The sequence below is a fragment of the Leopardus geoffroyi genome, chromosome E2 (assembly GCF_018350155.1).
Source record: "Leopardus geoffroyi isolate Oge1 chromosome E2, O.geoffroyi_Oge1_pat1.0, whole genome shotgun sequence".
Taxonomy (NCBI): domain Eukaryota; kingdom Metazoa; phylum Chordata; class Mammalia; order Carnivora; family Felidae; genus Leopardus; species Leopardus geoffroyi.
This window is the reverse complement of record NC_059335.1, coordinates 11,482,259-11,510,009: the sequence shown is the minus strand read 5'-3', so window position 1 is coordinate 11,510,009 and position 27,751 is coordinate 11,482,259. Positions and strand designations below refer to the sequence as shown.

The following is a 27,751-nucleotide window of genomic DNA, read 5'->3' as shown; positions in this document are numbered from 1 at the left end:
CTACTTGGACCAGCGAGGACGTAGAAGGTGTCTGAGGAGTGCCACCTGCCTCCTCGCTGTATCACACGGGTGGGAGGGGAAAGTGTGAGCCGCAGTAGCTAAGAAACACCACCGCCCCCACCGCGGCCCGGCTCTGGCTCCGACTCTGTCCCACAGGTGCCCGTCTCTGCGCCTCAACTTCCCAGTCCCCAAGGGGCTCATCAGGTGGCCCTGGATGGCCTGTGGGCAGGTGCTCCCTGGACAGTTACTTGTTCCGGGGAGGCAGCGCTGCCTGCCCCAGCTGGCGGAAGTGCCGGCGAACCCTAATTAATCCATTACGCCAGGGGCAGAGCGCCACCCTTGGAGTGGACCAGCCTGCTGAGGTCACCGGGGACACCGCCCTCGGAAATGCCTGCAAAGGGGCAGGCTAGGGTGTGGGGACAAGGACCTGGATCTCCCGAGGCCTCTCGGCGCTCCCTGTTGCCTGAGTCAACCCGGCACATCCGTCCTTCTGCCCTGCCTCAGTGGCCTCACCCACCGCCCCCACGCCCTCTCCTGCTTCCAGGGATGCCGGACTCCCCAGGGGGTGACGTGGGCTTGGCGGGACAGGGCAGGCGTAAGCCAGGGAGACCAGGACATGAAGACCCACCGGGGCTTTCACATCTCCGTTTATTGCACTTGAACCCGGGCTGCTGCTTCACTGGTCCTCCCGCGCCAGCTCTCAGGCGCCGGCTCTGACAACGCTGCGCCTGCCTACAGCTCTCTCCGGCTCACAGCTTCGTCTGGGGGTGGGGGGCGGGGTGGCCACCGGAGGCCTCATCCCAGACACCGGCCGCGGGCCGGCTGAACCCCTCACACCCCGATCTGGGCGGCGGGAGGAGCCGTTGCCTCCCGGGGCTCCCGGGGCACCCACTCGAGGCCCGTCCCGGGCCGTGGTTTGCCCCCGTGCGCCCGGTCCCGTGGGCGGTGGGCCTCGCCGGCGTGCCCGGGGGCGTGCCCGGCGCCCTGCCCTGACCCCAACGCCCCGGGCGCGTGGCCGGCTCCGTTGGCGGCGTGGGACGCGGCGTGGGCCGGGGACCCGGGCGCGCTGGGCGGCTTGAGCGCGCTGACCGCCCGGATGAGGCCCATGCGGCGGCGGATGGAGTGGTCCAGGTTGACGGTGCAGCGCAGCAGGCTCTGCGCCTCGGCCACGGTGAAGGGGAAGTCGGCGCCCAGGAAGCGCTCGAAAAGCTCGGGGTCGCCGTCTAAGTCCAGCACGTTCTGCAACGCCTTGGTCATGGCGTGCAGCTCGCGGCTGTTGTCGCAGAACACGTCCCAGAGGCGCGCGCGGGCCTCGGGCGCGCCCCCCGCCTGCTGCCGGTCCTCCAGGCACTGCAGCGCCCAGCTGAGGCGGCACGGCCACTGGTTGGCGAGCACGACCCACGCCACGGCCTGGCGCGGCGTGGGGCCCGCGAAGTCCCCGTCCTGCTGCTGCAGCAGGCGCACGGTGATGGGCACGGTGTTGACGATACGCCGCATGGACACCACGTTGTCGGGCACGTACTCGTACAGGCAGTCGCGCTCGTCGTGCAGGCAGAAGAGCGCCTCCTGGATGCGGCGCGCCGCCTCCGCGTCTATGCGGCTCTGCGCGCCCTGCGCGCCCGCCTGCGTCTCCACCGCCAGGAGCTGCGCGACCTCGCCGCCTCCCCCGCGGCAGCCGGGCCGCAGCCTGCGCGTCATCTCGCGGTAGAGCAGGTCGTCGCGGCTCTGCACGGCGTCGTGCAGGAACTGCAGCTTGGTGCGGCGGCCCATGATGGGCACGGAGAAAGGCAGCGTGACCGTGCGGTTGAGGAAGAGGTAGCCGTTGTCGGCCGTGCCCTTCATGGAGCCGGCGCTCTCGAGGCACGCGGCCAGGATGCTGGGGTCCACCACCAGGATGAAGATGAAGGGCGCGTGGCTGTCGGACAGCAGCGTGTTGATGGCGTTGAGCACGCCCACCACGCGCTCCGGGTAGCACGTGTCCAGCCCGGTGACCTCGAGCACGACGCGCAGCCGGCGCCGCTGGTAGATCTCCAGGAAGCACAGGAAGTCGGTGAGCAGCTCCACCTCCTTCTTCACCTCGCACATGAAGCCCAGCTGGCTGCCGAACTTCTCGCGAGACACCAGCCGCTCGATCTTCTTGCGCTGGCTCACGAACAGGTGCTTGCCCACCGAGTACACGGCCATGAGCAGCCCCGAGCCCGACAGCGTGGTGGCCGCGCCGCCGAACACCCGGAGCAGGCTGCCGCCGGCGGCGCCGTGGCCCGGCGCGCGGGCGCCCACCGACAGGTAGAGCAGGCCCACGCCGAGGCCGAGCGCCGCCAGCAGCGCCAGCAGCGCCAGGCACACGCGGCGCCGGCAGTGCCACTCGCGCTGGCAGAAGCCCGGCGTCGTGGCCGGCTTGTTGCCCAGCACCGAGTACACGCTGAAGGGCAGCGCGCCGTAGTGGTGGCGGATGCCCTCGCACAGCGTGGTCACCAGGCCGGCCCACAGCTTGTCGGTGCCCGCGTACTGCCAGGCGCTGAAGCGGATGAAGAGGAACTTCACGTTCTTGCGCCGCAGGTGCACCTCGGTGATGACCGGCTGCAGGAACACCAGGTACCACAGCAGCCGCGGGAAGCCCCAGCCGCGCACCGCCCGCGGCTGCCACCGCACGCGCCGCAGCTCCTCGGCCTCGCGCTGCGCCGCCTCCTGCTGCATCAGCGCTGCGGGGAGCGAGGGGAGGGCGGGCGCGGGGGACCGCGTGAGGGGCGGGGCCCAGGAGTGGGAGGTGGAGCCAGCCCCCCCCTCCCCCCCCCCCCGCAAGTCCCCGGACGAAAACGCTGACGCGGGTGCGGGAGGAGAGGCCTGCGCCCCGGCACGGACCGGGAAAAGGGCTGGGGGCGGGGCCCAAGGTCGTGGGTGGGCAGAAGCGGAGCTCCCGAGGGAGAGAGAGGACGGGAGCGGGAAGGAAGGCCCTAAGGAGTGAAGGAACGCGCGCGAGGTGCCGCGGAAGCGAAGCGCAGGGCAGCAGAGTACAGCCTTGGTCTGATTTTCCTGGCTCGGTGCTCCACCTCCTCCTCCAGGAAGCCCTCGCTGATCCCCAGGCTGGGTCAGGTGCCTCCTGGGCACCCCAACCCTACCCACTACTGGCGGGGGGGGGGGGGGTCATCCCTCTCTGGGGACAGGTCTGCCTCCCTCTCTAGACTGTGAGGCCAGGAAGGGCAGGGCTCTGGTCGTCTTGGGGGTCCTGCGTCCCCTGGGCGCCAAGGAAGTGCTGGGGGAAGGAGTGTTTGAAGGATGGATCATGAGAGGTTGAGGGGCAGGGTCGGTCTGCTCTTGAGGTCGGTGAACGAATGAGCGGGCCTGTGTCAGTCACCTAGTACAGACTAGGAGCTCCAGAATGCTGCTTCCTTTTTCCTTCTAGCTGAATGTTTTCTCCTCCCAGGACCCTGTTTGTCGCTGTGTGACAACACAGGGGCAGAGGCCGGCTCACCGGGGCCAGGCTCGTGGAGGTGAATCTCCTCCAGCCCCTCTGGCCACTGTCAGCCTGGGGTCTGGGCAAAGCTTGAACCAGGTCCGAGCTGCTGTGGATCCTGGCCACGTGTCAGCCCCTGTGCTCACTTAACACCTATCTGTTAGGGGTCTTGTGGACACCAGGCCCTGCCCGGGCCACTGCTGAGAAGAGATGGGTCCGGGGGACGGGGGGGCGGGCACAGGAGGGACTTTGCGGGAGCCAGTGAGGACCCTGGGTCTTCTCCCCAGAGTGTTAGGGAACCAGGGAGGGCTTTTGAACAGGGGGAGGATGGGGCTAGATCTTTATCTTTAAAAAGATTCCTTGGAGCAGATCTGGCAGAAGAGGGGATGAGACTGTTGGCCGGGAGGCCAGAGAGGGAACGAGCAGGGAGCCGGGAGCAGAGGCTGCGGGCATCAGGAGGGACCTGGTTAATGCTGACTTCCGGGCCTCTGGACTGGGGCAGGCCGGGGAAGCCTGAGGCTGGGCAGGGATCAGAGGCTCCGTTTCCCCTCCTCCTTCCCCCCACCACCGCCTCCCTCCCCCAACACACAGAGAGCCTCACCGGTGATCTTGTCCAGCATCATGTGCAGACGGCAGCCAAAGGGGGCATAGAAACCCACGGTCACAGGGACAGGCACGTGGCAGAGGGTCTTGGCCAGGCAGCTGCAGTAGACGTCATCTTCTGTCAGAATATCTGGAGGCCGGGGTGGGGGGCGGGGGAGGGGAAACTGAGTCAATGAGGCTGGCCGGGCACCACCATCCACCCATCTGCCCTCCAGAGAGCCCACCCTCAGCTCCTGCCCGCATCGGCATCCCTCTCCCCACTTCCCCGAGGTGACTCGGGTCAGACCCTCAGATGGAGACTTCTGGGGCAGTAGGCAACCCCCTCCTCTGGGTCAGATGTGTCCCTCCGGGCACCGCAGGAGGAGCTGACCCCAGACCCGCCAGGGAAAGGCCAGGAGACACCCCACCGATCCCCAGCACAGAGGCCCATGGGATTTCGGCTGACCTGGCCCTAGGTCACCAGGCCCAGCCACCAGCCCGTGATTCTCCCAGAAAAACCCCATGGGCCTCTCTTGGGACTTGAGGCTCTCAGATGCCTAAGACACCTCTCTGCAGGCTCCAGAATCTTGCGTGTCGGCTCCTGCCTGCTCTGCCAGCCTGGCCCCAGTGTGGAAGGGCCCTGACAGTCACACGCTCCTCTCAGCTTCCTGTCCATCCCTTACCCTGATCTCTCTCCCTCTCCAGGACCCCATGCCCACCAGCTCCCGTCCTGCCCCCAAGCCCAGGCAGACCCGCCTCTTGGTCCTGGCCCTGCCACCTTTCTCTGCATGACCCAGGTAGAGCGTTGCCATTGAGCGAGGCTCAGTCCCTCCTTCTGGAGGGTGGGGTGCAGAAACACCGGGCAGCGTGGATGCTACAAGGATGGGCCGGGGCGGGGTGGGGGGCGCTTGGTCAATGCCATGGTCTGGGGTGGCCATTTAGGGAGCAGGTTCAGGTTTAAGTCCTTGTGCATTACGGCGTCCACTTGACTGAGGGCACCCTGCCCCCCAGATCCCCCCGCCGAGTGCCACTTCTCAGCCTGGGGTTGGGGCACCAGAAAGGCAGGGTTCAGCTGTGGGCTGTGCCAGGCCAGCCTCCAGGTGGGTGCACGGTGGGCCTGTGGTGGGCCCATGGGCTGCAGGATCCCCGCCCCCTCCCCGAGGTCAGCGCCAGGCCTGGGGTGACCTCACCTCGTCAAGCCTCTGCTTCTGTGTGTGACATGGGCACCACGGCCGAGAGCCGCCAGCGACGAGGTGGTGCCTGACCTGGAGCCCGAGCCCCTGCCTGGCTGTTGCTCTACTTTCAAACCAGACCCGGAACCCAGCCACGTGTCCCCATCTCCCCTGCCACCCCCTCGGTCATCCCCCTCGCCCGCTCGGACTCCGGCTTCCCATGCTCACCTCCCACAGCGCACCCTCCTGTTAGATCCCAAGCCAGCTCGCGGCTCCCGCCTCCCCCTCCCCACAGCCACCAGGCTGTGGCCCCGTGTGACCCTCCCCACACACTGTCCCTGGAACGGGCCACCTCAGAGTCTGCATTTGCTGATCCTTCTGCCACTTACTTGAGAGGACTGCCCCTTCTTTGCTCAAATCCTGCCTTCCTGAGGCCTCGCCCGATGACCCTATTCAATTTGCGAGCCCTGATGCTCCCTTTGCTCCTCTCCCAGCCCTATTCTCCCCCAGCGTGCCTATTGTGGGGTGACACGCTTAAACTTCTCTGATTCCTCTCACAGCCTGTACCCAGCTCCCCTCCGCCGCCTAGAGATCGTGAGCTCCGTGTGAGGGGGGCAGCCTCTGCCCTGCTCCCTGCCATCTCCCCACCCCGCTCCCCCAGAACAGAGCTGGGCACCCAGGACAGCCGTCCAGTCCCAGGATGGATGGATGGATGGATCCCTCCCCTGGCCACGCTGTTCTCTCCAGCCCCCAGGCCAGTCCCTGCCTCTTGCTTTAGCTGCATGTTTGACTGTCTGCCCCCCACCAGAGCTGGCCAGCAAGCTGGTGCTTGTCACCCCCTGCCCCAAGTTCTCCCTGGCCTGCCGGGCTGGGGGGAGGGAGGGCCGGAAAGAGAGAAAACAGAGCAAGGCTGTCAGCAGAGGGAGACGGCCAGGGCCCAGACCCCTGGCTGGCCCGCACGGAGGGCCCATGGACAGGCCAGGCCTGGCCTGGCAGCTTTGGATCCCAACGGGTGAAGCAGAGGCTCGGGCAGGGAGGAGCAACCCCCCCCCCCCCACCCCGAGACAGGGACCAGCGTGAGAGGGGAGGCGGGCAGGCTGAGGAGCAAGAGGCCTGGACAGCGGGGTAGGGGGGAGAGGCGGCAGGGACGAGCCCGCAGGAGGACTGGGTAGGCACCCGAGCTGTAGGTGAAGGAACCGCAGGCTGCCGGGGCGGGCAGGGGGCGGGCATCACTGGGCCTGCTGGGCTCCAGGAGGGTGCCGGCTGCAGGGGGCGGGGCCGGGCCGCCGCTGGCCATGGCAGGTGCTGTGGTGGCAGGTGACATGGTGGGCCTGGGGGGCGGCTGGGGGGCGCTGGCCGGTTGCGTGGGGGCAGCAGCGGTTGCAGGTGGCCCGTTCTGGACCCCTGGAACGGAGCAGAGCCGCTGTCGCAGGGGGCTGGGGGGCCGGGGGCCGGGGGGGCAGCCGCTGACACCCCCCCGGTTGTTGTAGGCCAGCTGCCAGCGCACCTGTGGGGGCAGCCGGCAGGGCCCGTGGGCTGGAAGGGCCGCCGGGTCACGGCGCCACTGGTGACAGCATCCTGGAAGGAAGGAAGTGGGGGTGACTGGGCCTGGGTCCCTGAGCCCTGGCGGGCACTGGAACCAGGTCGAGTCTTCAAGTGGAGGCCGGGGCTGGTCCTTCCTCTGAGGCCCCGGAGAAATCAGAGAAAATGAGGAGGGGGTGTGGGCAAGGGAGGGGCCGGTCTCCGTGCTCTCCCATGGGTGGGAAGAAAAGGTACAGAGACCTGGGCTCTAGCCGGGCGAGGGGCTGGAGCGGGGACGACGACTTGGGAGTCCCTGCTGCCCCAAAGTCCTCGGCCCCTGGGGGATGGGTCCCCAGGGCTCGGGGAGCAGAAGGGAATCCATCAGGAGCTGGCCTGGTTGGTCCCGAGGAGGCTGGAGCGGTGGGAGGTGGCCAGGACTGGGAAGAAGGGGGCGGCCTCACACCCGGGCTCCGGCAAGGCTGGTGGGAAGGGGGCTGCCCCGGGAGGCGGGGCCTCCCGAGACTGCGCTGCCCCCGCCCCCGCCCCCCATTCGTACCCACTCAGGGGTGGGGGAATTCTTCCCACGCTTGGGGGAGGGGTAGGCCGGCTGGGCCTCCCCCTCTGACACCCCCATCCTGGACTCCCGCTTTTGGGCTCCTCGGGGCCCACGGCCCCCACCCGCGGCCCCTTTACACAGAAGCCTCCGTGGGGAGCAGTGGCGGCCCCTCTCCTGGGCCCTCAGGTTCTCCTTGTGTTCAGCCATCCACTCGGCGGCCTCCCCGCTCACAGACCACTCTCCCTGCCGGGACGTCCCCCCAGACTGAACCCCTACCTTTATGGTGCCCCAACTCCGGGTCCAAGAAGTAGCGCTCGGCGGGGGTCCGAGAGGGCAGGGCGCCCTTGGCGAAGTGGACGGTGTAGTGTTTGTGCATGGCGGCGGGGGCCCTGCTCGGGGGAAGGAGAGGGCTTAGTGCCCGCGCGGCACCCTTGGGCGTCGGCAGGAAGAGCCCACCCCCGGGACGTGACCTGGGACAGGTGAGAGATCCTGTCCCTGACACTGGGGCCCTGGGTCACCAGGGGGGCGTGGAGGTGCTCTTCAGAGTAAAAGTGAGTGGTCGCGGCGGGGGAAGGACAGCTAGACGTGAGAGAACGGGGAATGGTTATGCGGGTGCTAGGGGCTGATTTGGGGTGCGTGAGATTTCCCAGGGTTGGTGATTGGGTGTTTGGGCGCCCCGGGGGTTTCTAAGAGGCCAGGACACGGGGGCTGCCGGGCAGCTGTGGGCCGGGGAAACACGGGAGCTGGGGGTGCCGAGTAAACTCAGGGCACCACCAGGTATTGGGGGTGTGCGCTGTGGGAGGTGGCGCCTGGCGCCCTTTGAAGGGACATGTAACCGGCGTGGTGAGAGCTGGGAGCCCCGGGAGCCACCGGGTGACTGAAATTCCAGGGCCGGTACATCTAGGGCCTGGATGAGGGCTGGAGGGGAATCCTGGGGGAGCACATTACATCACGGTGGTCCAACCCGGGAAGAGACTCAGCAAACTTGGGGTGAGATGGGGCTCACAGGTTTAAACTGTAAAGAGCCGAAAGCAAAATGGGAGGGCGGGATGCTGGGGGGGGGGGCGGCGAAGCGGAGGGGCAGAGGAAACCGGGGTGAGGACGGGCTCAGTGAGGATTGGGGGCCCGGCGCGTGGCCCCTGCTCGCCTGCCCCCCACCTGGGGCCCCCCGTACCTGACGGCAGCCTCCAGGCCCCAGCTCCCTGCCCCGCCGAGCTGCTGTGCCAGCCTCACCGCCCGTCAGCACGGGCCCCACTGGAGACAGGGCCCGAGCCGGGTGCCAGCCGCCCGACCGGTTTGCCCGCCCTGCCCCCGCCCCTTCCCCTGGAGTGCCCGCCCTGCCCCGGTGCTCTCTGCTCTCGAGGACTGGGGGCTGTCCTCCCGGGGGATCAGCAGACTCTGCCCGGGGAAGGAAGCCGGCCCAGGGGTTGAGAGTCGGGAACTGAGAGAAGGCCACAGTCCCGGGTTCAGATGCCAGTTCCTCCAGGGCCCAGCTGTGTGGTCTGGGGCAAGTGACTTCACCTCTCTGAGCCTCACCTTCCTCATTGCTGAGTGGGCCAGTGACAGCCAACCTCCCGGGGTTGTCAGGAGGAGTGTGCTGAGCACAGAACCTGGCACTCGGTAATGACGGCAGTGAGCACCTGTGGGCACCGGCTGACCCACTTACCAGGCCGCCCTGGATGCCGCCCGCACGTAGCGCCCTACCGGGAGCCGCGCGTGGTTTCTGCGCTTTCCCTACAGTCAGCCCTTCTTCCTCACCACTTCCCCGGGGGCAGCCGTGAGGCCATGACAGACGAGGAAAGGAGGAAACGGAGGCCCAGAGAGATGAAGTCCCTCGCCCCAGGTCACATGGAGGCAGGGTAGGGCTTTTGAAAGCCGTGGTTTGTGCTGCAGGCTCTGGGGCTCCCCTCCTGTCCGCTGGGTGGGTGGGAGGCTCCCTGCGGCTGCCTGACAAGGAGTCTCGACAGGGTGATCTGGGGGGGGCGAGGGAGACAACCACCGAACGGTGCCCGGGACAAGGGGGTTCAGGACAAGACAGAAGGGAACCCAGGTGGTCCAGCAGGCTGCCCCTCTAGGGGTTCCGCCTGGGCGACCAGAGCCATGCGTCCTTTGTCTGCTGGGGGCCAGTCCTCTCTCCTCCTCAGGTCTTCAAGCCGCTTTTCCTGGGAAGGCTTCCTCCCTGTCCTTCACCAGTTGGGGACTCTGCCCACTGCCGCCCCCAGAGGCCCAGCCAACGGGGACGGGGCGGGGGGGAAGGCGAGTATGTCTCAGTTGGGGGTGAGTCTGCAGGGGGGGAACCTCCAGGATGGGCCCAGGAGCTTCTTGAGGGCAGGACAGGGCCAATCCCCTGCCCGCCTTGCCCAGCCTGAATAACCAATTCATTCGGGAAGCATCTGCCAGGCTCTGTACTGGGCAGAGCCAGCGCCCCACAGAGGGATCCAGAGGGACCCGGGCAAAAGTGTGCTGAACAGGAGTAAATGGCACGGGGCCAGAAGAAGCGTCCAGGGGTCCTCCGGGGGCTGGGGGCACAGCGAGGAACCGCTCAGAGGCCAAGTGGCTGGCTCCCGGGTGCCCAAGAGGGAGGAGAGTGGGGAGTGGGCCAGAGGTGGGGCAGCCTAGGCAGGGAACAGCATGTGGGGAGTCCAGAGGCAGGCCAGGGAACAAAGAGCTTAGCCTTCTAGGCTGGGGGGCGGGGGGGGGGGGGCAGGGCAGGGGCGAGATGGAGTGTCTTCGCAGGATCCTCCAGAGGTGGAGGAGCCCCCAGCCACCGGTGGTTGTTTTAAGCGAGAAGACCCTTTCTCCTCCCACTTGGGTCTCACCCCAGCCTCAGTTTACAGCTCTGAAGCGGGGGTACTTACCCACAGCAGGCAGCGGGGCCTGGGCAGAGTCCCGGTGTGTGATACCCTTGGGTGCTATGAACGTAAAGCGGGGAGGCGGTGGGGGATGGGCACCACTGCCCCGGGGGCAGGTCGGCCAGGCTGCTGTTCTGGGTAGGACTCCCATCCGCCAGGCACCTCAAGAGTGTGCGCGGGGGGTGGGAAACGAGGGCGTCTGGCCCGTCTCCTCTGGTCCGTCCTCGGTGCAGGTAGCCCCAGGCCCACCCCCGCCCACACTCCGGGTGGCCTCAGCCCCGCTCCCCGGGGAGAGGTCCGTTCTGTGCGCCCCATTGGGCAGAGGACAGCCCCAGACTTGTTGACTCTGGCAGGGCGGCCAGCGCCCGGGGCCACCCTCCCCTGCCAGGTGTGCAGGGCAGGAGGCTGTGGGCTGGGGGTGGAAGGGGCCTGCAAGGGGCGGGGGGGGGGGGGGGAGCCACACAGGGTGCTCTGCTTCCCACCTCCGCAGGACGAGTGACAAAGTCACAGATGCCTCCTCCCCGTCCGCACTCAGAGTGACCCCCTCCACCTTCCACTTTAAACCCAGCTCCACACGCAAAACCTTTATTGGGCACCTGCCACGCAGGAGGAGTCCCGTGCAGGGAACCCTTCACACCAGCCCCAACCTGGGATGCCCTTACCTCCCTAGGACACCCACCTGAGCACACGGGACTCCCTGAAGCGGCTGGACCCCCGCCCCCCACCTGTTCATTACCCATAGAGTCTGGGGTGCCCAACACCAGCCCTCTGGCCACCCCCAAAGGCAGTGGTCCGAGGCCCCCCCGGGCCGGGGTGGCGGTGAGGCTCAGCTGGGGTGCAGGCCCGGGGCTTCTCAGGTTTTCTGAATCACCACCTGGAACTTACCTGGAAGAGAAGGGCTGGCGTTAGCTGGAGGCTGGGACCTCAGGGGCGAGCCAGAAAGCACCCAAACAGCTCAGAGATGTTCATCCCTGTCCAGCACCAGCAGACTGCGTGGCCTTGGGTTGGGCTGACGGGTGGTCAGAGGGGGTGCTGCTCCCCGCCCACCTGGCCCGCGTCCCAGAGCTGTGTGGGTGACTAGCGGCACGAAGGTCAAGCATGCAGGCTGATGAGGAGGGCCGGGCACGGGCTTCTGTGGCATGTGTAGCTCAGGTCCTGCCCACGTGGCCTCGGGGCCCCTCCACAAGGAGGCCTCGGGGACCCACAGAGGGAAGGACACCTGGGGGGGTGGGGCAGCAGAGGGTGGGCTGGCCCCAGGTAAGGATGAAGCTTCAGCCTGTCTGATGGGAGGGCCGTGGGGGGTCAGGACACCCCGTCAGACAGGCTGCGGCCCGTAGGCCCCGGCTGCCCTTTGAGGACCCCATCAGAGCATTAACCAGGCTGACTTCTATCACGTCCAACCGGAACAACGTTCAAAACCACCAGACCAGCTCATCACCGATGTCCCCTGCTCTGGCCTGGTGCGCACCCCAGGGAAGCAGGCTGGGGGGTGTGGCCAGGGGGCACGGACGGGCTGCACCAGCCGGGTGGCCAGGGCACGTGACTTAAGCTCTCTGGGCCTCAAATTCCCCATCTGTAAGTGGGGCTTGGCAGCCCTGGCCCCGCCTCCCCGACCCTCAGCAGGGGCAGGGGCGGGAGGGCTTGGAGCCCCCACCGCACTTCAGGGTTGGGAAGATTCCCCCACCACCCCCCCCCGACTCACAGGTGGGCAGGGATGCCACGGAGGCGGTGACCAGGCTCTTGATGCCCAGGGTGCTGAGGGTGCCTCGCAGGAGGCCGCAGGTGAAGGCCAGGAACTGGGGACAGGGGACACAAGTCACCCAGGGAAGAGGGGAGGCCAATACCCAGGACCGGGGCCATACGGGGCATTGGGCTCCACAGTGGGGGTCACCTCCTTCCCTGGGTCCCGGGCCATGGGACAGTCGCTCGGCTTGAGGACAGGCCTGCTTTGGGGCAGGCGTGTGTAAATGGGGGGTTGTGGAGTCCAGGCACCCTCCCTACCTTGGGTGCTTCCTCCAGATACTGCGGGCCAGAGGCCATCCGGATGAGGAGGGGGAAGCTGTTGTCCTGTAGCACGTAGGTCCCCTGGGGGCAGAGAGGAGCCCAGTGGGGGCTGGGGAGGCACCTGTGCCTTTGTAGCAGGGGAGGGATAAGCCAGGACCCGGCGCCCCCTGCTCCGTTGGGCTGAGGTCTGGAGGGACCCCTCCCTCAAAACCCCTGTTTTGGGGGTCCATCCTTTGGAGGTTCACGGGCCCCATCCTTTGGAGCTATGCAGAAGGGCCCGGGAGCTGCCCAGCCTGGGCCAGGTATCCGGATGCCCATGGGGCATGTGGGTCCTGCCCCTCTAGCTGCAGGACTTCCGGGATGGTCCTTCCTCCCAGGGCTGTGGTGAGATGCTGCGGACCCGGCCCTCGAAGCGGAGGCCAGGGCCCGGCACAGCGTGGGCGCCTAATAGGAGGTCGGGCCAGCTCGAGACAAGCGGCAACTCGCCGGGGCGAGGTGCTACCAACCACGAGCGCCTGCTGCCCACTGCGAGGCCCCATCTTGGGAGGCCTGTGGAAACTCTGGCGATAGCCAGGACGCCCCATAGTGGCCTCCTGGCTTCCCTCGGAGGACTGGGCAGAGGCCCAGAGAGGGGAGGCCGGGCCTCCGGGGTGAGGGGGGGCCCTCTCCAGCCTCCTCTTAGGTTTCAGCCTCCGCCCTGAGCCAGGAAGCCGGGCCCCGGGCCCGAGGAACACACCTGGTGATTCGTGCGGAGGCTGTCCATCTGCTTTTGGAACACGGCCACCCACAGGTCTTTGCATAGGAACTTGAGGACGTCCAGCTCCTCCCTGAAGGCCAGCGTCTCCTGGGGCAGCCTGGGGGCAGCGGCAGACACTGGGGCCGGGTGGGCCGGGATGGGGAGCCCAGGGTTAGGAAGAGGGGGGGACGCCAGGCTGGGTTCCTATATGGAGCAACACGACCCTCCCCGTCCAGGTGTGCCCAGGAAGGGACTTGACCTCGGGTCCTGCCTGCCTCTGGCCAGCAGGGGAAGGACAGGAAGTGCTGGCTCTCACCTCTCGCCCAGGGCCTGGCCCACACGGAAGCCCATGCCCTCCAGGACAGACAGGCTCATCTTCTGTCCCTAAAAGGCCAGGGAAGAGAGGCTCAGGGGAGCCCCAAGAGGGAGTGTCCTGGGGCAGCAGCCACAGAGGGGACCGTAAGACCAACGTGCCCATCTCTGCGAGCTCAAGGGTAAGGAGAGCCAGGAGGGAGGGCTGTGCCCCTGCCACGCGATGCCTCCACAGACGCCATCGGCTCTGAAGACCAGCTCCCTGTTGCTGCAGGAAAAATGGGGGGTCTTCCTCAGGCTTGGCTTCCGCCTGCTCGTCGTCTGTCAGCTCTGTCCTGAGAACACCCATCGCTTATCGCGAGCATTTCCGGTGTGTGCCTTGCAATACCCCGTGGGCAGGTAGTGCTCTGATCACTCCGGGGGGGGGGGGGGGGGGGGGCTCACGGTGACTTGCCCGGGGGCTCTCGTGGCAGCACGCCTGCAGCCACAGCAAGGGAGCCCCGGGCCGTGGGGCCCACCCTCGTGGCCTGGCCAGCAGGAAGCTGTAAACATCAACTCTGTTCATCACGCCTTAAAACGTCAGCCAAGGGGGTGCCTGGGTGGCTCAGCCGGCTGAGCGTCTGACTCTTGGTTTCAGCTCAGGTCATGATCTCAGGTCGTGGGATCAAGCCCCGAATCAGGCTCTATGCTGAGCCTGGAACCTGCTTAAGATTCTCTTTCTTTCTCTCTTTCTCCCTCTATCTGCCCCTCTACCCCACTCACACTGTCTCTAAAATCTAAAAAAAAAAAAAAAAAAAAAATCAGCTGAGACCCCTGGGAGAGACACGCAAGGGCTCAGGGATGGGAGAGATTCCCTTGGGTGCTCAGGGAAGGCAGTGGTGGCCACGTGGCACTCCAGAGCTCAGGCCAGTGTCCCTCGGCGGGAGGGGCAGAGGCGCAGGTGGGGGGCATCAGAAATACCAGGACAGCATAGAGTGAGGTGCGGTGCTCCCTGGAGAAAATCTGGCGGAGCAGGGTCAAGAGGGGGGTGCGGAGCCCAGGCACGAGCCCTGGGAGGGAAGCGGCAGTCACCAGGCCTGAGCCCCTCCCTTCCTCCGGCCACCACCCTCCCCCGGGAGCGACTTCCAGCCTCCTTTCTGGGCCTGATGGGCCATCACTGGAGCCTTTCCCATGGTGGATAGGATTTCCCTGCTGAGATCCGGCTCTGGGACAATGTCCTGGCCTCAGCAGGTTTCAACAGCCTTCTGGGACCCTGCTGTCCCTCCATCACCCTCTGCCCTGTGCCCTGACAGCTTCCCTTAGTCCAGCAGAGGGGCCACTCCGCCCATTCACTGTCACCTCCCCCAATTCCCAGAGGCCTCCTGTCCTGCCCTCCCGGCAGGTTAGGTCCTCGATCCCAGCGCTGACCAGTCTGTGGTGTGGGGACCCGGGCTGACCTTCAGCAGCCAACACTGGCCTTGGCATGTGGCAGGCCCTTGGGAAACAGAGGCCGAACAAGGTGAGCCATCGGGGTTAGCGCACGTGCTGTGTGCCGGGGGCTTTGTGCGAACCTCCTGTTGAATTTTCACCACCCCATAAGGTAGGCTGTATTTCACGCCTGGAAAGCAGGGCTTCGAGGGTTAGGTAACAGGCCCCTCAGCCATGGGGCCATCTTTCAAACCTGAGCGGGTCCGGCTCCCAAGCCCAGACGGCCAGGTGGGGGGGGTGGCCAGGACGACACCCACAGCTGTCCCGGCCTCAGTGAGGTGGCAAGGGCTGCGCTCACCCCCACCCCCCCGCCCTGAGCAGAGGTTGCCTGCGGTTCTGGGCAAGGCACCCCTCTTCTCTGCCAGGCCCCTGACCCCTAGGCCCTCGCCCGCCATTCCACGCTCCTCCTGCAGGAAACGACCCCGGTGATGACACAGCTCCCTGGTGGCCGACGCCCTCCGCTCCTGCCATGGGGGCTCCTCTGGTTTCCTCGGGCACAGCAGGTGGGCGAGCGGGGAGGGGTCTGACCGCTAAAGCAGGCGCCTGCGCAGATGAGCTCAGGTGTGTGAGACAGGGAGGGGACGTGTGACCAGTGGCTGAGTGCAGGGTCCATGGCCAGATCAGCCCGATGCCTACCTGCCAGCTGGGGGCTGGGTGGGGGCTAACTACCCTGGGCCTCAGTTTCCTCACGGGCAAACAGAGGACCGTGTCAACAGTGCTACCTCCCAGCGTCCTTGGGAGGATTACAGGAGTTAGTAAATGCAGGCTAAGAGTGGTCCCAGTTGGGCTTAGTGAATGTTACTGTCCTTGTCACTCAACCTGGGTGAGTCTGTCAACCTGGGTGACCAGCCCCTGGCGGGAGGAAAACCCCAGGAAGGGGCTGTGCTCCCTGTCCACCCCCTTCCAGAGGTGAGCGCCTTAAAGAGGCGGGCCAGGCTCCATTCTGACGAGCACATGTGTCCCTGAGGACTTCCTAGCATGGGGGGGGGGGGACACACTTCCCCATTCACCCCATAAACATTTCCTGGTGGCCTCGAGGAGCTGGCCACTGTGCCTGGTGCGACGACGGGGGCCCAGGCGGTGGGCACCCCAGATGCAGGGGAGCCGGGGAGGGGCCCCAGGGTGCTTCTCAGAGGAGGGGGCCGGGAAGGGGAGGGTGTGCACAAAGGCAAGGAGGCGGGTAAAGGGATGGGGGGTGCAGCCCAGGCCACGAGGGCGGGGGACAGTGGCGAGGGGTGGGAGCGGGGAGGGTCCTCGGACCAGGCTGGGGCCGGCACGGCGGGAGAGGACGCCACCGTCCCTGGGACGAAACACGCAGGAACTAATGGCGCGGTTACAGCCTCGATGCCCCAGGGAGAAGAGATGCGCCCCTTGAGGGCTGCACAGGGGCCAAGTCTGAAGGAAGAGGAGTTAAGCAGGGAAGGCAGTGGGGTGGCACCCAAGCCCAGGTCACAGCCAGGACAGCAGTCCCGAGGGGGGACAGCCAGAGAGTCAGCAGGGTCCTGAGCCAGGCCAGGGAGGCGGGGGGGGGGGGGGGGTGGCAGGGGTGAGGATCTGGAAAGGTCTGCATATGTTCAGCCTTCCCCCTCGGTGAACTTCAGACTGCCTGGGTTCAAGTCCTGCTTAGTGACCTTGGGCAAGGTATCTAATGGTTCCAGGCCTCAGTTTCCCCGTGCGGGAGATGGGGCTGATGGCAGGCCCTACCTCACGACAGCGATGTGGCCGGCAGTCTCCTACGGCTCAGACCCAGCCCCAGCCGTCGTTACTGCTGGCACCACGTAGTCGGCCCTCGCTAGGGGCCGATTACGCATCTGCTGAACTGGAAAGGCTGGGTGGTGGGTCCAGGAACAACAGAAAAGGGAGGGGAGACGGGCGGTGGGAGGGCAGGGCCGAGGATGAGCAGGTGGCAGAGAAGAGAGGGCGGAGGAGGAAGAGACAGAAGCCTCGCCTATCATACCTGCCTCCCTCGGTCCTCCCAAGAGCTCGTCAGGGATTAGGGGTTTATCATTCCTTTTTTTTTTTTTTTAACATTTATCTTTGAGAGAGAGCAGGGAAGGGGCCGAGAGAGGGGGGGGGGGGGGACACAGGAGCCAAAGCGAGCTTTGCTTTTGCAGCACAGAGCCCGACACGAGGCCCAAAGCCACGAACCGTGAGACCATGAGCCACCCAGACGCCCCTAGGGATTTGTCATTCTTGAGAAAGGCAAGGCGGGGACTCGCAGCCACCTGGCCCAGCCCAGAGCCAGGGCATTTCTGGGCTATTTGCACAACAACCCACTGACAGGAAATGACATAATGCAGGGGCAGGGGGGAACCCCTTCGAGAAGGCGCTCCCCCCAACAGCACGGGGGAGCCGGGAGGAAGGGGCAACAGACAGAGGGGAAGCTCTTGGAAAGGGAAAGTGGGGCAGCTAAAATAAGCATCTGTTAACGAGGGAGCTGAAAAACAGACCATCGAGTAAGGTGGATAAAGCCTCCCGGATCGTCAAGGAAAGCACACGAGGTAGAGAAAAACGAGAGAAAAGTTGTAAGACACGTGGACGGGACCCAGCACGTCCAACGTTCATCCGAGAGCCAAGAAGACACGGTGGAACAACGTGGAAGAAGAATCAGAGACAACAGAGAAGAACGTGCTCGGCTGGAGGAAGGTCCAAGTGTCCAGACTGACGAGGGCCACGGAGCTCCAAGGAGGATGGTGGGAAAGCGAGCAAACCGGGCCACCCCACAACCCCCCCACATGCTGAGCACTTGACTCCCAGAGAACACCCTGGGCTGAAGGGAGGGAGTTGGGGGGGGCCCTGTGCCGGGCTCCCTCCAGTCTCTCCTGCTGTGCCCCTCAGTGATCTGCGAGGCTCACCACCACCGGGCCCACGGCCCTCTGTGCCGGCCCTGGAGGGGGGACCTGGGACGGAGCAGCCCCGGCTCCCACCTCCAGAAGGGTGCAGGGACAGGGAAAGTTCTCGCTTTCCCCAGGTGAATGGCCCCAGAAGGCCCAGAAGCGTCCGGAGGGAGCCGGGGGAGTAAGAATGAGCCGACACGCCCCCGCATCCACCCGGGCAGCCCCAAACACCCCCAGATCCCACCTTCTCCCCCTAGCTCCTCCCACCCCAGGCTGAGCGCCTGCCTCTGCTCTGGGCCCAGTTGGCTGCAGGTCCATTCAGGTTCATTCACATGGCTGAGGAGGCCCGTCTAAAAAGTAAATCCGAACGCCCCACACCTCAGCTTAAACCTTCTGTGGCTCCCACCACTCTCAGGACAGAGCCCTAGCTCCCACCACGGGCTCCCTGGCCTCAAGTGCACTGCGCCCCCTCCAGGGCTCTGCCCCCAGTGGGCCGCTCTGCCAGGAACCCAGGCTCCTGCTGAGGGCAGGGGCCCATCTGGGAGCTGGTACACCCATCCCAGGTGCCCAGGCTGGCGTGGGCACTCACTGGGCCTTGGTGGAGGCAGGTCTGGCCCAGCAGGATCGCTCCTGGGCTGCCGCCAGGGCTCACAGAGGTAGGTGACTGAGGCTCCTTGGTGTGCAGAGGCATTAACTCCTTTGCCCCAGGCCCCCCTTATCTTCAAAGCTGCTGGGGTGGAGAAACCACAGGGACCTCTTCCTCCCCAAGTTTTTCCTGCTTTGATAACAAAGGCCCTTTGACCTCCTGGCTCCTCTGGCTAGTCTTCCATCCCACCTGTAACCATCCAGAAAAACCCATTCAACAGTCCCAGGTAACCACCATACCAGGCAGGATGTGGGGAGCCCCAGAGCTCCTGGGCGTGTGTGCTGCGGGGACAGATGAACGAGCCACCATCCCTGTGCTCAAGGAATTTGGCGCCTGCTGGAAGGGACAGACCTGAAGCCACAGACAAGTTCTGGAGCCAGAAGCCTGAGTCCTGATTTCCCCTCTGATTATCGCTGCTGTGCACCCTGGGGAAATACCCCTCTGGCGCCTCAGTCCCTCCTCTGTAAAATGGGACGATAAGGTCGGCTTCGCAAGGCTGTTCTGGGGACAAACTCTGACAAAATACTGTACTGGGGACACCAGAAGTACCCGACAGGAGGCCTGCATCTGGTTCAGACAGGACACGTGTTGGACCAGAGAGAAGGAACAGAAAGAGGAAGAGGGAGGAAGGGCCGGGAGTGGAAGAGGAAGGGCTGAGAAAACAGCAGTTCTCTTGACGTTGCCCCCTGAAAGCGGGGCTCCCGGGCAGAGGGGAGGTGGGGGAACCGTCAGAGTCCTCACCCCTGGCTGCACCCAGGAACCACCCTGGAGCTGGGGGGCAGGACCCCGGCATGGGCCTTCCTGGGGCAGCTGGGTCTCTGGCACGTTGATGTGCTTTGAAAGCCCGTGGTGAGCACCCCTGAGTAACCCCAATATTTCCCACACCTGCTCGACCACAGAAACCCATTAAAAATCCTCCTGGCGAGCGTGAGGGAAGACACGCCGGGAAATGCGGGCCAGCGTTTACAGCACAGGCTTCGGAGGCGGGAGGCGTAGCTCCACATTCCTCACTCTGCCACTTGAGAGCGAGCAGTCCGTCCATCAAAGCCTGTGTGTCTTCCTCCACAAAGCCTACAAAGTGGGGAGGATTGTGCTGACCTCTGTGGGTTGACAGGAGGATCAAATGAAACCAGGAGCGTGAAGCCCATGAGGGCACGTCTCGTTTGCGGCAGGTGCTACCACGATTACGGAGCCCGATGCCCAGCCCAGCCCTCCACGGCACAGGGGCGGCGTCTGCTTCCGCAGAGCCACGCCCAAGACCTACTGTGCGCACAGGCCCCCACCGTGTGATCAACACAGACCCGGGCCTCGCCTTCACGGCACACAGTCTGGTGGGGGGAGGGGGTGCGGACGTGAATCAAAGGATCTTACCGATCCCCTGGTTCAGACCCACACTTGAGCGGGACGGGGCGGCCACGGGCAAAGGGGAGGGGGCTGCAAGATCACAACGAGGACACCTGGCTTGAGCCGGGGCTCAGGGAACGCTTCCCTGAGGAAGGGGCATTTGAGCCAAGGTGTGAAAGATTAATGGGTGTGAACGCAGTGAAGATGTGACAGGTGCAATGAGCGGAGAGAGGAGGGAGGAGGCCGGCCTAGGGCAGAGGTGGGGAGAGGTGGGACACCATATTCAGGGAGGAGAACGGGCAGGGCCTGGTTGAGGGCTGGCGGTGAGGGAGGAAAGGCTGATGTCCGGGACACCTGGGGTCCGGCCTTCAAAGCCAGGATGGACGGGCGATGCTGCAAACCCCTCTCTCCAACACACAGGCCGATGCGCAATCCCTCTCCCGTGCTCTCTGTCTCACAGCATGTCCTTAACGTACTGTACTTTATCCATGTACCTTATTTACCTGCGTACCCCCCACACCCACCCCCCCCCCAACATAAGCTCCAGCAGGGCCAAGAGTTTTTGTACAGTTCAGTAATTCCCAGAGCCTCCCCCAGGGCCTGACACTTGTTAAGTTTTAGGTGAAGCCCGGGGAAGGCGAACCCAAAAGAAACTATGTTGCCACTGTAAGCAACACTTTCCCTGAGGCTCCTAAACTAGAAAACCTAAGCCAGAAAAAGCGCCTTGCGTATAGACCAACATCATATACTAACAATAATAATGAAAAGAAGCAATCACAGCATTCATTTATCAAGCACCTAATCTCTCCCTCACCCTTTCTTCTTGGGAAGAGATTTTTAGAACAGGAGCTCCCACGTTCTGGGGGCTGATTAGGTGCCAGACATCGCACGAAAGGCTTTAAAGTTTGAGTTCATTTGTTCTTTCTAGGAACCAACTGCCAAGATGCCAAGCACGCTCCTACCTCAGGGCTTTGCCCCTGTTGTTCCTTCTGGAATGCTCCCCCGCCCCCCAACCACAGGGCTTGCTTCCTACACTCTGTTCCTCAGAAGGGCCTTCCTCCGCCATCAATCACTCCATCCCTATTCTTTTCAGGACTCTACGGAAGTTTTCTTTTCTTTTCTTTTCTTTTTTCCTACGGAAATTTTCTTTATCGCACTTCTCACTAGCCAGTGGCATATTTTTGTTTGACTCCCGTACTAAAATGTTAACTTTCGCAAGGAGAGGGAGACCGTGTCTGGAATACAGTAGGTGCCTAATAAGTGTCTGTTGGACGAGTAAAGGTCTCTGAGACTGAGGTACTGTTATAATGCCCATTTAACTAAGGAGGAAACTGAGGCACACAGGGACTGATTCCTAGTTAGGGGAGCGGACGGGATTCAACCCAGGCAGCAAGTCCTGACTCTGTGCTAGGCTTTGAGCTAAGCTTTGCCCGGAGCTTCGTCGCTCACTTTTGGCAGTAACCGCGAGGCCGGCCCTTCAAAAGTCCCCACTTTACAGACGAGGGAGCCAGCGCCCAGCGAGGCAGGGGCGGGGCCGGGGTTGCACCCCGGACGTTGAACCGCCCTCCGTGCTCCCCTGGACGTAGACCCGGCCTTGCCGTCGCGGCCCGCGCCTCCTTCCCCCGGGACCCGGCGCTCACCCCAGGGCCAGGGTCGGAGTGGTGCGCCCACAGCTCCGCCACCATCTCCATGTGCAGAAACTCGAACAGCGCCGCGTCCGCCATGCGCCGGCCTCGCGCCCAACGACCGTCCAGCGCTTCGTGCGTTCATTGGCCCAGCTGGATGAGCCCCGCCTCCGGCACCTAGGCGCGAGCCCGCCTACTCCCACCTCCCTCGGTGCTGCGGCCTAAACCCCGCCTTCCGGGCTCACATGGTGCGCGCGTGAACCCGGGGCACTTAGAGGGAGGGCCTATTCTCATTGGTCGCACGTGACAGCATCTCCGCCCTTCTCTTCGTCTCCTGTCGGTTTCCGGGTTTTCGGGCATCGCCATTGGCCGAATCACTCGTTGCAGGCGGCAAACCTCGTTTGAAAAAATTTTTATTTGTCCACTCGCCGCGCAGCACAACCCGGAAGCGCCAGCCCAGCCGACTTCCTATTGGTCGTACCTCTCCTCACGTGGCTTTGTACCCGCCTGCCGCTGGTTTTGAGGGTTTGCTTCCTGGTTGGTAGGCGAGTGGCCCACGTGTTTGGCCGCCATGCCCGCTCTATCCGCTTCCCTATTGGTTGGGGCTCCCTCGGTGAAGGCGGGGCACTTGGGCTGCGTAGCGGATCTTCCAGGCTCCGAGCTTCGGTAATCAGGTATGGCCTTCGGTGTCGGCGCTTCCCCGCGCCCCCACTAGTGTACGCTACCCACCCCCTTCAAAGTCCCCCTGGGTTGTCCTTCTTTTTGTGACCCTGGCGCTGGTCCCTGAGCCGCTCGGCAGCTCTTGTGCTTCCGGATCTCACACCGGCTTGGAGGACAGGTTGGAGGGTGTGGCCTCTAGGAGGCAAAATCGGAAAGAGCTAGGTTTACGACTCTGGAAGCTCGGGCCTCCGAGCCTTCATCCATCTGGTCCTCGGTTTCCCTGTCAGGACACAAAGATGGTGGGGTCCAGTAGCTCTCATTATCTCTGGCAGCAGGGATGACGAGCCCGTTTACAGAAGAGGAAACTGAGGCCCAGGCAGGGGAAGCAGATCGCCAAAAATCGCTAAGCTAGTCAGTGAAAGGGGTGGGAATCCAGAACCTGCACTCTTAAACCACCGCCAGGTGCCTCTCATGCCGTCCCTTCGCCCCTCTTCTCCCTAGTTCGGCCCCATGGCGTCCCAGGGTCGTCGGCGGAGGCCGCCGCGGAGGCCCGAGACGGTGGTGCCGGGGGAGGCGGCCGAGACGGATTCGGAGCTCTCAGCGTCCTCGTCGGAGGAGGAGGAGCTGTACCTGGGCCCCTCGGGCCCGACGCGCGGCCGCCCTACGGGGCTGCGGGTGGCCGGGGAGGCCGCGGAGACCGACTCGGACTCGGAGCCGAAGGCCGCGCCGGGGGACCTGCCTCCGCTCGTGGTGCAGCGGGAAAGGGCCGGGGAGACCTGGGGGACCGAGGAGACGCCGGCGCCAGCCCCCGCGCGCACGCTGCTGCAGCTCCGGCTGGCCGAGAGCCAGGCGCGGCTGGACCACGACGTGGCGGCCGCGGTGAGCGGCGTGTACCGCCGCGCCGGCCGCGATGTGGCCGCCCTGGCCAGTAGACTTGCGGCCGCCCAGGCGGCAGGGTTGGCGGCCGCCCACAGCGTGCGCCTGGCGCGGGGAGACCTCTGCACGCTGGCCGAGCGCCTGGACATCGTGGCCGGCTGCCGCCTGCTGCCCGACATCCGCGGCGTGCCGGGGACTGAGCCTGAGCAAGATCAGGGACCGCGAGCTTAGCCGTAACCCCGCCTGACTCTGCGCCCTGGGGGTGGTCCTTGAGGCCTCCGGGACCTGGCTCTGTATCCTGTGTAGTTCCCTTCCCATCTTGCTGTTTTGCCCCCAGGATAACGTTCTGTGTGTGTAGAGGGGGCGGGTAATATTGTGCAGCCCCGCCCCACCTCTAGCCTAGGTTCCTCCCCACCCCGTCCTGTCCCCGTCGCTGCTCCCTGGTTCCGAGCCCGTCGCTGAGGCTTGGCTCCAGCCCTTGGGTAACCAGTCGCTCCTTGATCTTTCTCCGTCCCGGGGTCTCACCTTGCTTCACCTTTTCTTGCGCTCTGCCTTTCTCGAGTTTGGTTTCTGCCCACAGGGCCTGGTCTTGCTTCTTCGCATAGGAGCCCCAGAATCTGGTGCAGGTTCCATGGCATCTTCCTTCACTCCCTTGTCTCTGCCTCTGGTCCTAGCACCACTTCTGGAATTTTGTCCCCACAGGCTGTGTCCTTTTTCTGCTCCTCAGGCTCGGCCCTGGTTCCACGTCCTAGTTCGTCCTCTGCTGTCTCCTTGCTTCCAGTCCTTGGGCTTGGTTCCACCCTCTGCGCCCCATCTTGTTTCCTGAATCCAGCTGTACCCTTAGGATTCGCTGCTGTTGCTTTTTCTTTTTTACTTTTTCAGAAGAGCTGCTTTTGCTTTTCCCATTTTATTTATACTGCCTACCTGATCTTGAGCTCCATAGCCCCCCCACCCCATGGCCCAAAATGAGGCCCCCCTTGCCCCAAGGGAGTCCTTCCAGTGTTCCAGGCCTAAGAGGGCATCTCCCCAGATCCTCCAGACCAAGTTGGTATGGGCTCCTTACTCTCCAAGCCAAGGTGGCCTTTTGTGTCCAAGCTCTAGCTGCAACATGGGTCTCCTCCTGACTCTCCAGGCTCACAGTGGCGCCCTTCAGGCACTTAGCGCCCAATACAGGCTTGCTTGGGGAACTTTGGGTGCCTCGTGACACCAATCTGTACACGAAGAGCGCACACTGGGTGTTTGCTTACTGTGTTGGTCCCTGGAGGCCCCAGGGATTTGGATTTCTGGCTCGGCTCCGGGTCTGGGGCTCGCAGACTCTCTGCTCTCTCTTGTGTGCCCAGCTCTGGTCCCTCTGTCCCCTTCACACGTATCCCCCTCCCCTACTTTTTAATCCCAACCTGCAGCTGTGCCCCCCGGAATAGAGAAGTGAAAAAGAGTACTCTGTGCCTGTCCTATTAAAACTCAAAACATTGGGGCGCCTGGGTGGCTCAGTCAGTTGAGCGTCCGAGTTCGGCTCAGGTCGTGATTTCGCGGTCTGTGAGTTCGAGCCCTGCGTCAGGCTCTGTGCTGACAGCTCGGAGCCTGGAGCCTGCTTCCGACTCTGTGTCTCCCTCTCTCTCTGCCCTTCCCCTGCTCATGCTCTGTCTCAAATAAAACACTAAAAAAACAACTCAAAACATTTACTGATGTGGAGAATTTGTCCTGGCTCCCCCTCTAGGCTGGGCTAGGTTCATTGGTGATTTCTCTTGAGAATGAGGGTTCTGAGAGAGCTTTCGCTTCTGGCCTGTTGAGGGGGAAGCTATCGCCAGGAAATCGGGATGCCTTGTATTTCTCCCCGGGCTGCATTTATTCATATTTTGTTAATTCAGCACACTGTTACTGAGCACCTGTCCTGTGCCTGTCCTGCGCGGGACACCAGGGGCACAAGAGCTGGTCCAAGCCCTCACAGAGCTCAGTCCACTGGGGGAGGGCGACATTAATAAAATACTCTCCTAAATAAATGGAGAGTTTCAATAATTGCAATTCATACTTTAGCGGTAAGTTTTCTGTCACTGTGATTAGTGCCGGAAAGAAGTATGGGAGTTTTGTGAGGACATAACCGAGATCCCTCTGACCTTGTCTGGGCAGGTGAGGGGAGGTCACATGGCTTCCGCAGGAAGTGATGCGGGAGGTTGAGCTGAGCCCTGAAGGTATAAGCAAGTGAGACTGGAGGAAGTGGAGTAGAATGGCTGGCGCGGGGGAGGGGGGCTTGGGAAGCATGTGCAAAGGCCCTGAGTTCGAAGGGAGCATAAACTATTTAACAGAAGAAGGTGAAAAAATTTTAAGTTTATCTTTTTTTTTTTTTAATGTTTATTATTGAGAGACAGAGAGAGAGACGGAGCATGAGCATGGGAGGGGCAGAGACAGGAGAAGACGCAGAATCCAAAGCAGGCTCCAGGCTCTGAGCTGTCGGCACAGAGCCCGACGCGGGGCTCGAACTCACGGACCGCGAGATCGTGACCTGGCTGAAGTCGGACGCTCAACCGACTGAGCCACCCAGGTGCCCCTTTTTAAGTTTATATTGAGAGAGGGGCACCTGGGTGGCTCAGTCAGTTAAGCGCCTGACTCTTGATTTCGGGTCAGGTCATGATCTCGGGGTTCATGAGTTCGAGCCCTGAGTTGGGCTCTGTGCTGATGGCGAGGAGCCTGCTTGGGATTCTCTCTCTCTCTCTCTCCCTCTCTCTATCTCTCTCTTTCTCTCCCCCTCCCTCCTTCCTCTCTCAAAATAAAGAATGAATGAATGAATGAATGAATGAATGAATGAATGAATGACCTGCTGCTGTCCAGGGGCCAGAAACTACATTCAGTGGGGGTCCAGAATGCACTCAGGTCCAGTGCATTGCATGGGAAGGCCCGAAGCTGATGGGTTTGATTACAGAGCCCTGGGAAGTAGGAGGAGTTGTTGGGCAGCAAGGACCCGTGTTCCCTTCCCTCCGGAGCCTCTGCCAAATTATCTTCCTCTCCATCAGCATTTACGGAAGTAACCTGTGTCCCCCGGGCCTAGACATCAGGCCAGAGTGCTTTCTGGAACCTTTGCAGGAAAAGGAAAGTTAATTCTGGCAGCTGGGTGTTTGAGGGATTTTCTGGGTAAGTCAGAGGCGTTTTAGGGATTAAATGAATTTGCTGAGGAGGTGAGGCCAGATTTGGGGGAGAGAGAGGAGAATTTCAGCGAAGTGTGTCCAGGGAGACGCCAGTAGGGTGAAGCCCGCAAACTTGCCAGGCTGTGAGGCCAGCTTGAGCATCGGGCTTGTAGGACCCGTGCCTTTGTCCCCTGTGATTTTCCGTATGGTAAACAGCACAGGAGACAGAGGCAGAAAACCATCTCCGGAAGGGAAAGGATCAGGAGAAATCAATCGCACTCAGACAGTAATCACAAAAGTCGCTATACCCAAAGAACTAGTTCACACAAATTTTTTTTTTTTAATGTTTATTTATTTTTGAGAGAGACAGAGCATGAGCAGGGGAGGGGCAGAGAGAGAGAGGGAGACAGGATCCAAAGCAGGCTCTGAGCTGACAGCAGAGAGCCGGATGCAGGGCTCGAGCTCACAAACCGTGAGATCGCGACCTGAGCCCAAGTTGGATGCTTAACCGACTGAGCCACCCAGGCGTCCCTCACACAAATGTTTTTCTCGGCTAATGTATATTTAGGAAGCGAAGAGATGGCAGAGGTTTGTATGACTTGGCTTCATGACTCTGTGCAGAGATCCAGGAGACCGAAAAGAATTCTTACCTTCTCTGCCTTGCCAGGCCCCAGGGTCTCTCAGCGGCAGCCTCTGGAGTGGGCAGAAGGTTCCAGGCCATGATACCCCATCGTTGTTGCCAGAACCATAGGAGAGAAAAGACTTCCGTCCTACCCTCCTACGTTCAATGGCTGGGTCTGGAAAATAAACTGAACACAGGCAGGTTAATGGGAGAAAAGGTATAGACATTAGTTAATTTTTAATTTCACATTCACGGGAGTATCAGAAAGAAATGTTTTTTAACAATGGTCAGTTCTTTTTTTGAAGATTTATTTAAGTAATCTCCACTTAACATGGGGCTCAAACTCAAGAGTCACATGCTCCTCCGACTGAGCCAGCCAGGTGCCCTTATGGCTGATTATTTTCTACAGGGGTGCCAAAAGCATTCAACAGGGAAAGGGTGGTCTTTTCAGCAAATGGTGCTGGGAACACTGGGGGTTCATAAGGAAAACAAACAAAAACGAAGTTGGTCCCTTACTATCTACTACATACAAAAATTAAAATGAGTCAAGGACCTAACATAACTAACACTCCACAACTCTTAGAAGAATTATTGTGAAGACAGGAGAAAAATCATAGTTAAAAAAAAAAAAAAAAACATGGGGGGAGAGATCTTCATGACATTGGATTTTGTAGGGATTTCAGATGGGACACCAAAAGCACAGGCAACAACAAAAAATAGATAATCGGCCTTTATCAAAATTAAAACCTTTTGTGCATCAAAGGACACCATCAACAGAGTGAAAAGGCAACCCGCAGAGTAGAAGAAAGTATTCACAAGTCATATACTTGGTAGGGGATTAGTATCCAGGATATATAAAGAACTCCTACAACTCGACAACAAAAAACAACCCAATTCAAATATGGGCAAAATACTTGAATAGACATTTCTCCAAAGAAAATACACGAATGGCCCACCAGCCCATGAAAAGGTGCTCATTAGGGAAATGCTAATCCAGAGCACAATGGAGGGGAGCCTGGCTGGCTCAGTCTGCGGGAGCACTCGACTCCATCTCAGCGTTGTGAGTTTGAGCCCCCGCCTTGGATGGAGAGATTACTTAAAAATAAAATCTTAAAAAACAAAGCACAATGGGATACCACTTCACATCCACTAGGATGGCTATTGTTTAAAAACAAGGGGCGCCTGGGTGGCTCAGTTAAGAGTCTGACTTCAGCTCAAGTCATGATCTCCCGGGTTTGTGAGTTCTAGGTTAGTAAGTTCTAGCCCCACGTCGGGCTCTGTGCTGACAGCTCAGAGCCTGGATCCTGCTTCAGATTTTGTGTCTCCCTCTTTCTTTGCCCCTCCCCCGCTCGCACGTTTCCTCTCT

At 62.4% G+C, this 27,751-nt stretch overlaps 3 protein-coding genes across 13 annotated transcripts; 1 reads left to right on the top strand and 2 right to left on the bottom strand.

Moving 5' to 3' along the window:
* Positions 1 to 631: 631 nt before the first annotated feature.
* NKPD1 (NTPase KAP family P-loop domain containing 1) lies at positions 632 to 11,826 on the bottom strand. 6 transcript variants are annotated; one of them, XM_045441955.1, is made up of 5 exons: positions 11,023 to 11,826; positions 7,562 to 7,674; positions 6,385 to 6,786; positions 4,056 to 4,187; positions 632 to 2,702 (listed from the first exon to the last, which is right to left on the bottom strand). In XM_045441955.1, exons 2-5 carry the CDS (start codon positions 7,659 to 7,661, stop codon positions 832 to 834), a joined length of 2,505 nt encoding a protein of 834 aa, XP_045297911.1. In that variant the 5' UTR covers positions 7,662 to 7,674; positions 11,023 to 11,826; the 3' UTR covers positions 632 to 831. The 6 variants fall into 6 exon arrangements, with proteins under 6 accessions (XP_045297911.1, XP_045297910.1, XP_045297909.1 ...); XM_045441954.1 differs by lacking the exon at positions 11,023 to 11,826 and adding an exon at positions 8,460 to 9,237; XM_045441953.1 differs by lacking the exon at positions 11,023 to 11,826 and adding an exon at positions 8,234 to 8,449.
* On the bottom strand, positions 10,707 to 21,359 carry TRAPPC6A (trafficking protein particle complex subunit 6A). Of its 5 annotated transcripts, none has more exons than XM_045441962.1 (6): positions 21,124 to 21,279; positions 13,194 to 13,261; positions 12,878 to 13,014; positions 12,139 to 12,222; positions 11,840 to 11,933; positions 10,707 to 11,022 (listed from the first exon to the last, which is right to left on the bottom strand). In XM_045441962.1, exons 1-6 carry the CDS (start codon positions 21,205 to 21,207, stop codon positions 11,019 to 11,021), a joined length of 471 nt encoding a protein of 156 aa, XP_045297918.1. In that variant the 5' UTR covers positions 21,208 to 21,279; the 3' UTR covers positions 10,707 to 11,018. The 5 variants fall into 5 exon arrangements, with proteins under 5 accessions (XP_045297918.1, XP_045297916.1, XP_045297919.1 ...); XM_045441960.1 differs by having other exon boundaries at positions 12,878 to 12,995; positions 21,124 to 21,270; XM_045441963.1 differs by lacking the exon at positions 21,124 to 21,279 and adding an exon at positions 16,361 to 16,667 and having other exon boundaries at positions 12,878 to 12,995.
* A 23-nt stretch (positions 21,360 to 21,382) lies between these two features.
* BLOC1S3 (biogenesis of lysosomal organelles complex 1 subunit 3) lies at positions 21,383 to 23,519 on the top strand. Of its 2 annotated transcripts, none has more exons than XM_045441964.1 (2): positions 21,383 to 21,782; positions 22,270 to 23,519. In XM_045441964.1, the coding sequence occupies exon 2, from the start codon at positions 22,279 to 22,281 to the stop codon at positions 22,873 to 22,875; it is 597 nt and encodes a 198-aa protein (XP_045297920.1). In that variant the 5' UTR covers positions 21,383 to 21,782; positions 22,270 to 22,278; the 3' UTR covers positions 22,876 to 23,519. The 2 variants fall into 2 exon arrangements, with proteins under 2 accessions (XP_045297920.1, XP_045297921.1); XM_045441965.1 differs by lacking the exon at positions 21,383 to 21,782 and adding an exon at positions 21,792 to 21,946.
* The last annotated feature ends 4,232 nt before the right edge of the window (positions 23,520 to 27,751 follow it).

Coding starts and splice junctions, on each gene's coding strand:
- NKPD1 (XM_045441953.1), bottom strand. Junction 4,188..6,384: donor TTCCTTCACCTACAGCTCGG/GTGCCTACCCAG, acceptor CCCGGCCTCCAG/ATATTCTGACAGAAGATGAC. Junction 2,703..4,055: donor GATGCTGGACAAGATCACCG/GTGAGGCTCTCT, acceptor CGCTCCCCGCAG/CGCTGATGCAGCAGGAGGCG.
- TRAPPC6A (XM_045441959.1), bottom strand. CDS start 21,253: ATGAACGCACGAAGCGCTGGACGGTCGTTGGGCGCGAGGCCGGCGCAT. Junction 19,211..21,123: donor ACTCCGACCCTGGCCCTGGG/GTGAGCGCCGGG, acceptor CCCACTTTGTAG/GCTTTGTGGAGGAAGACACA.
- BLOC1S3 (XM_045441964.1), top strand. CDS start 22,279: ATGGCGTCCCAGGGTCGTCGGCGGAGGCCGCCGCGGAGGCCCGAGACG.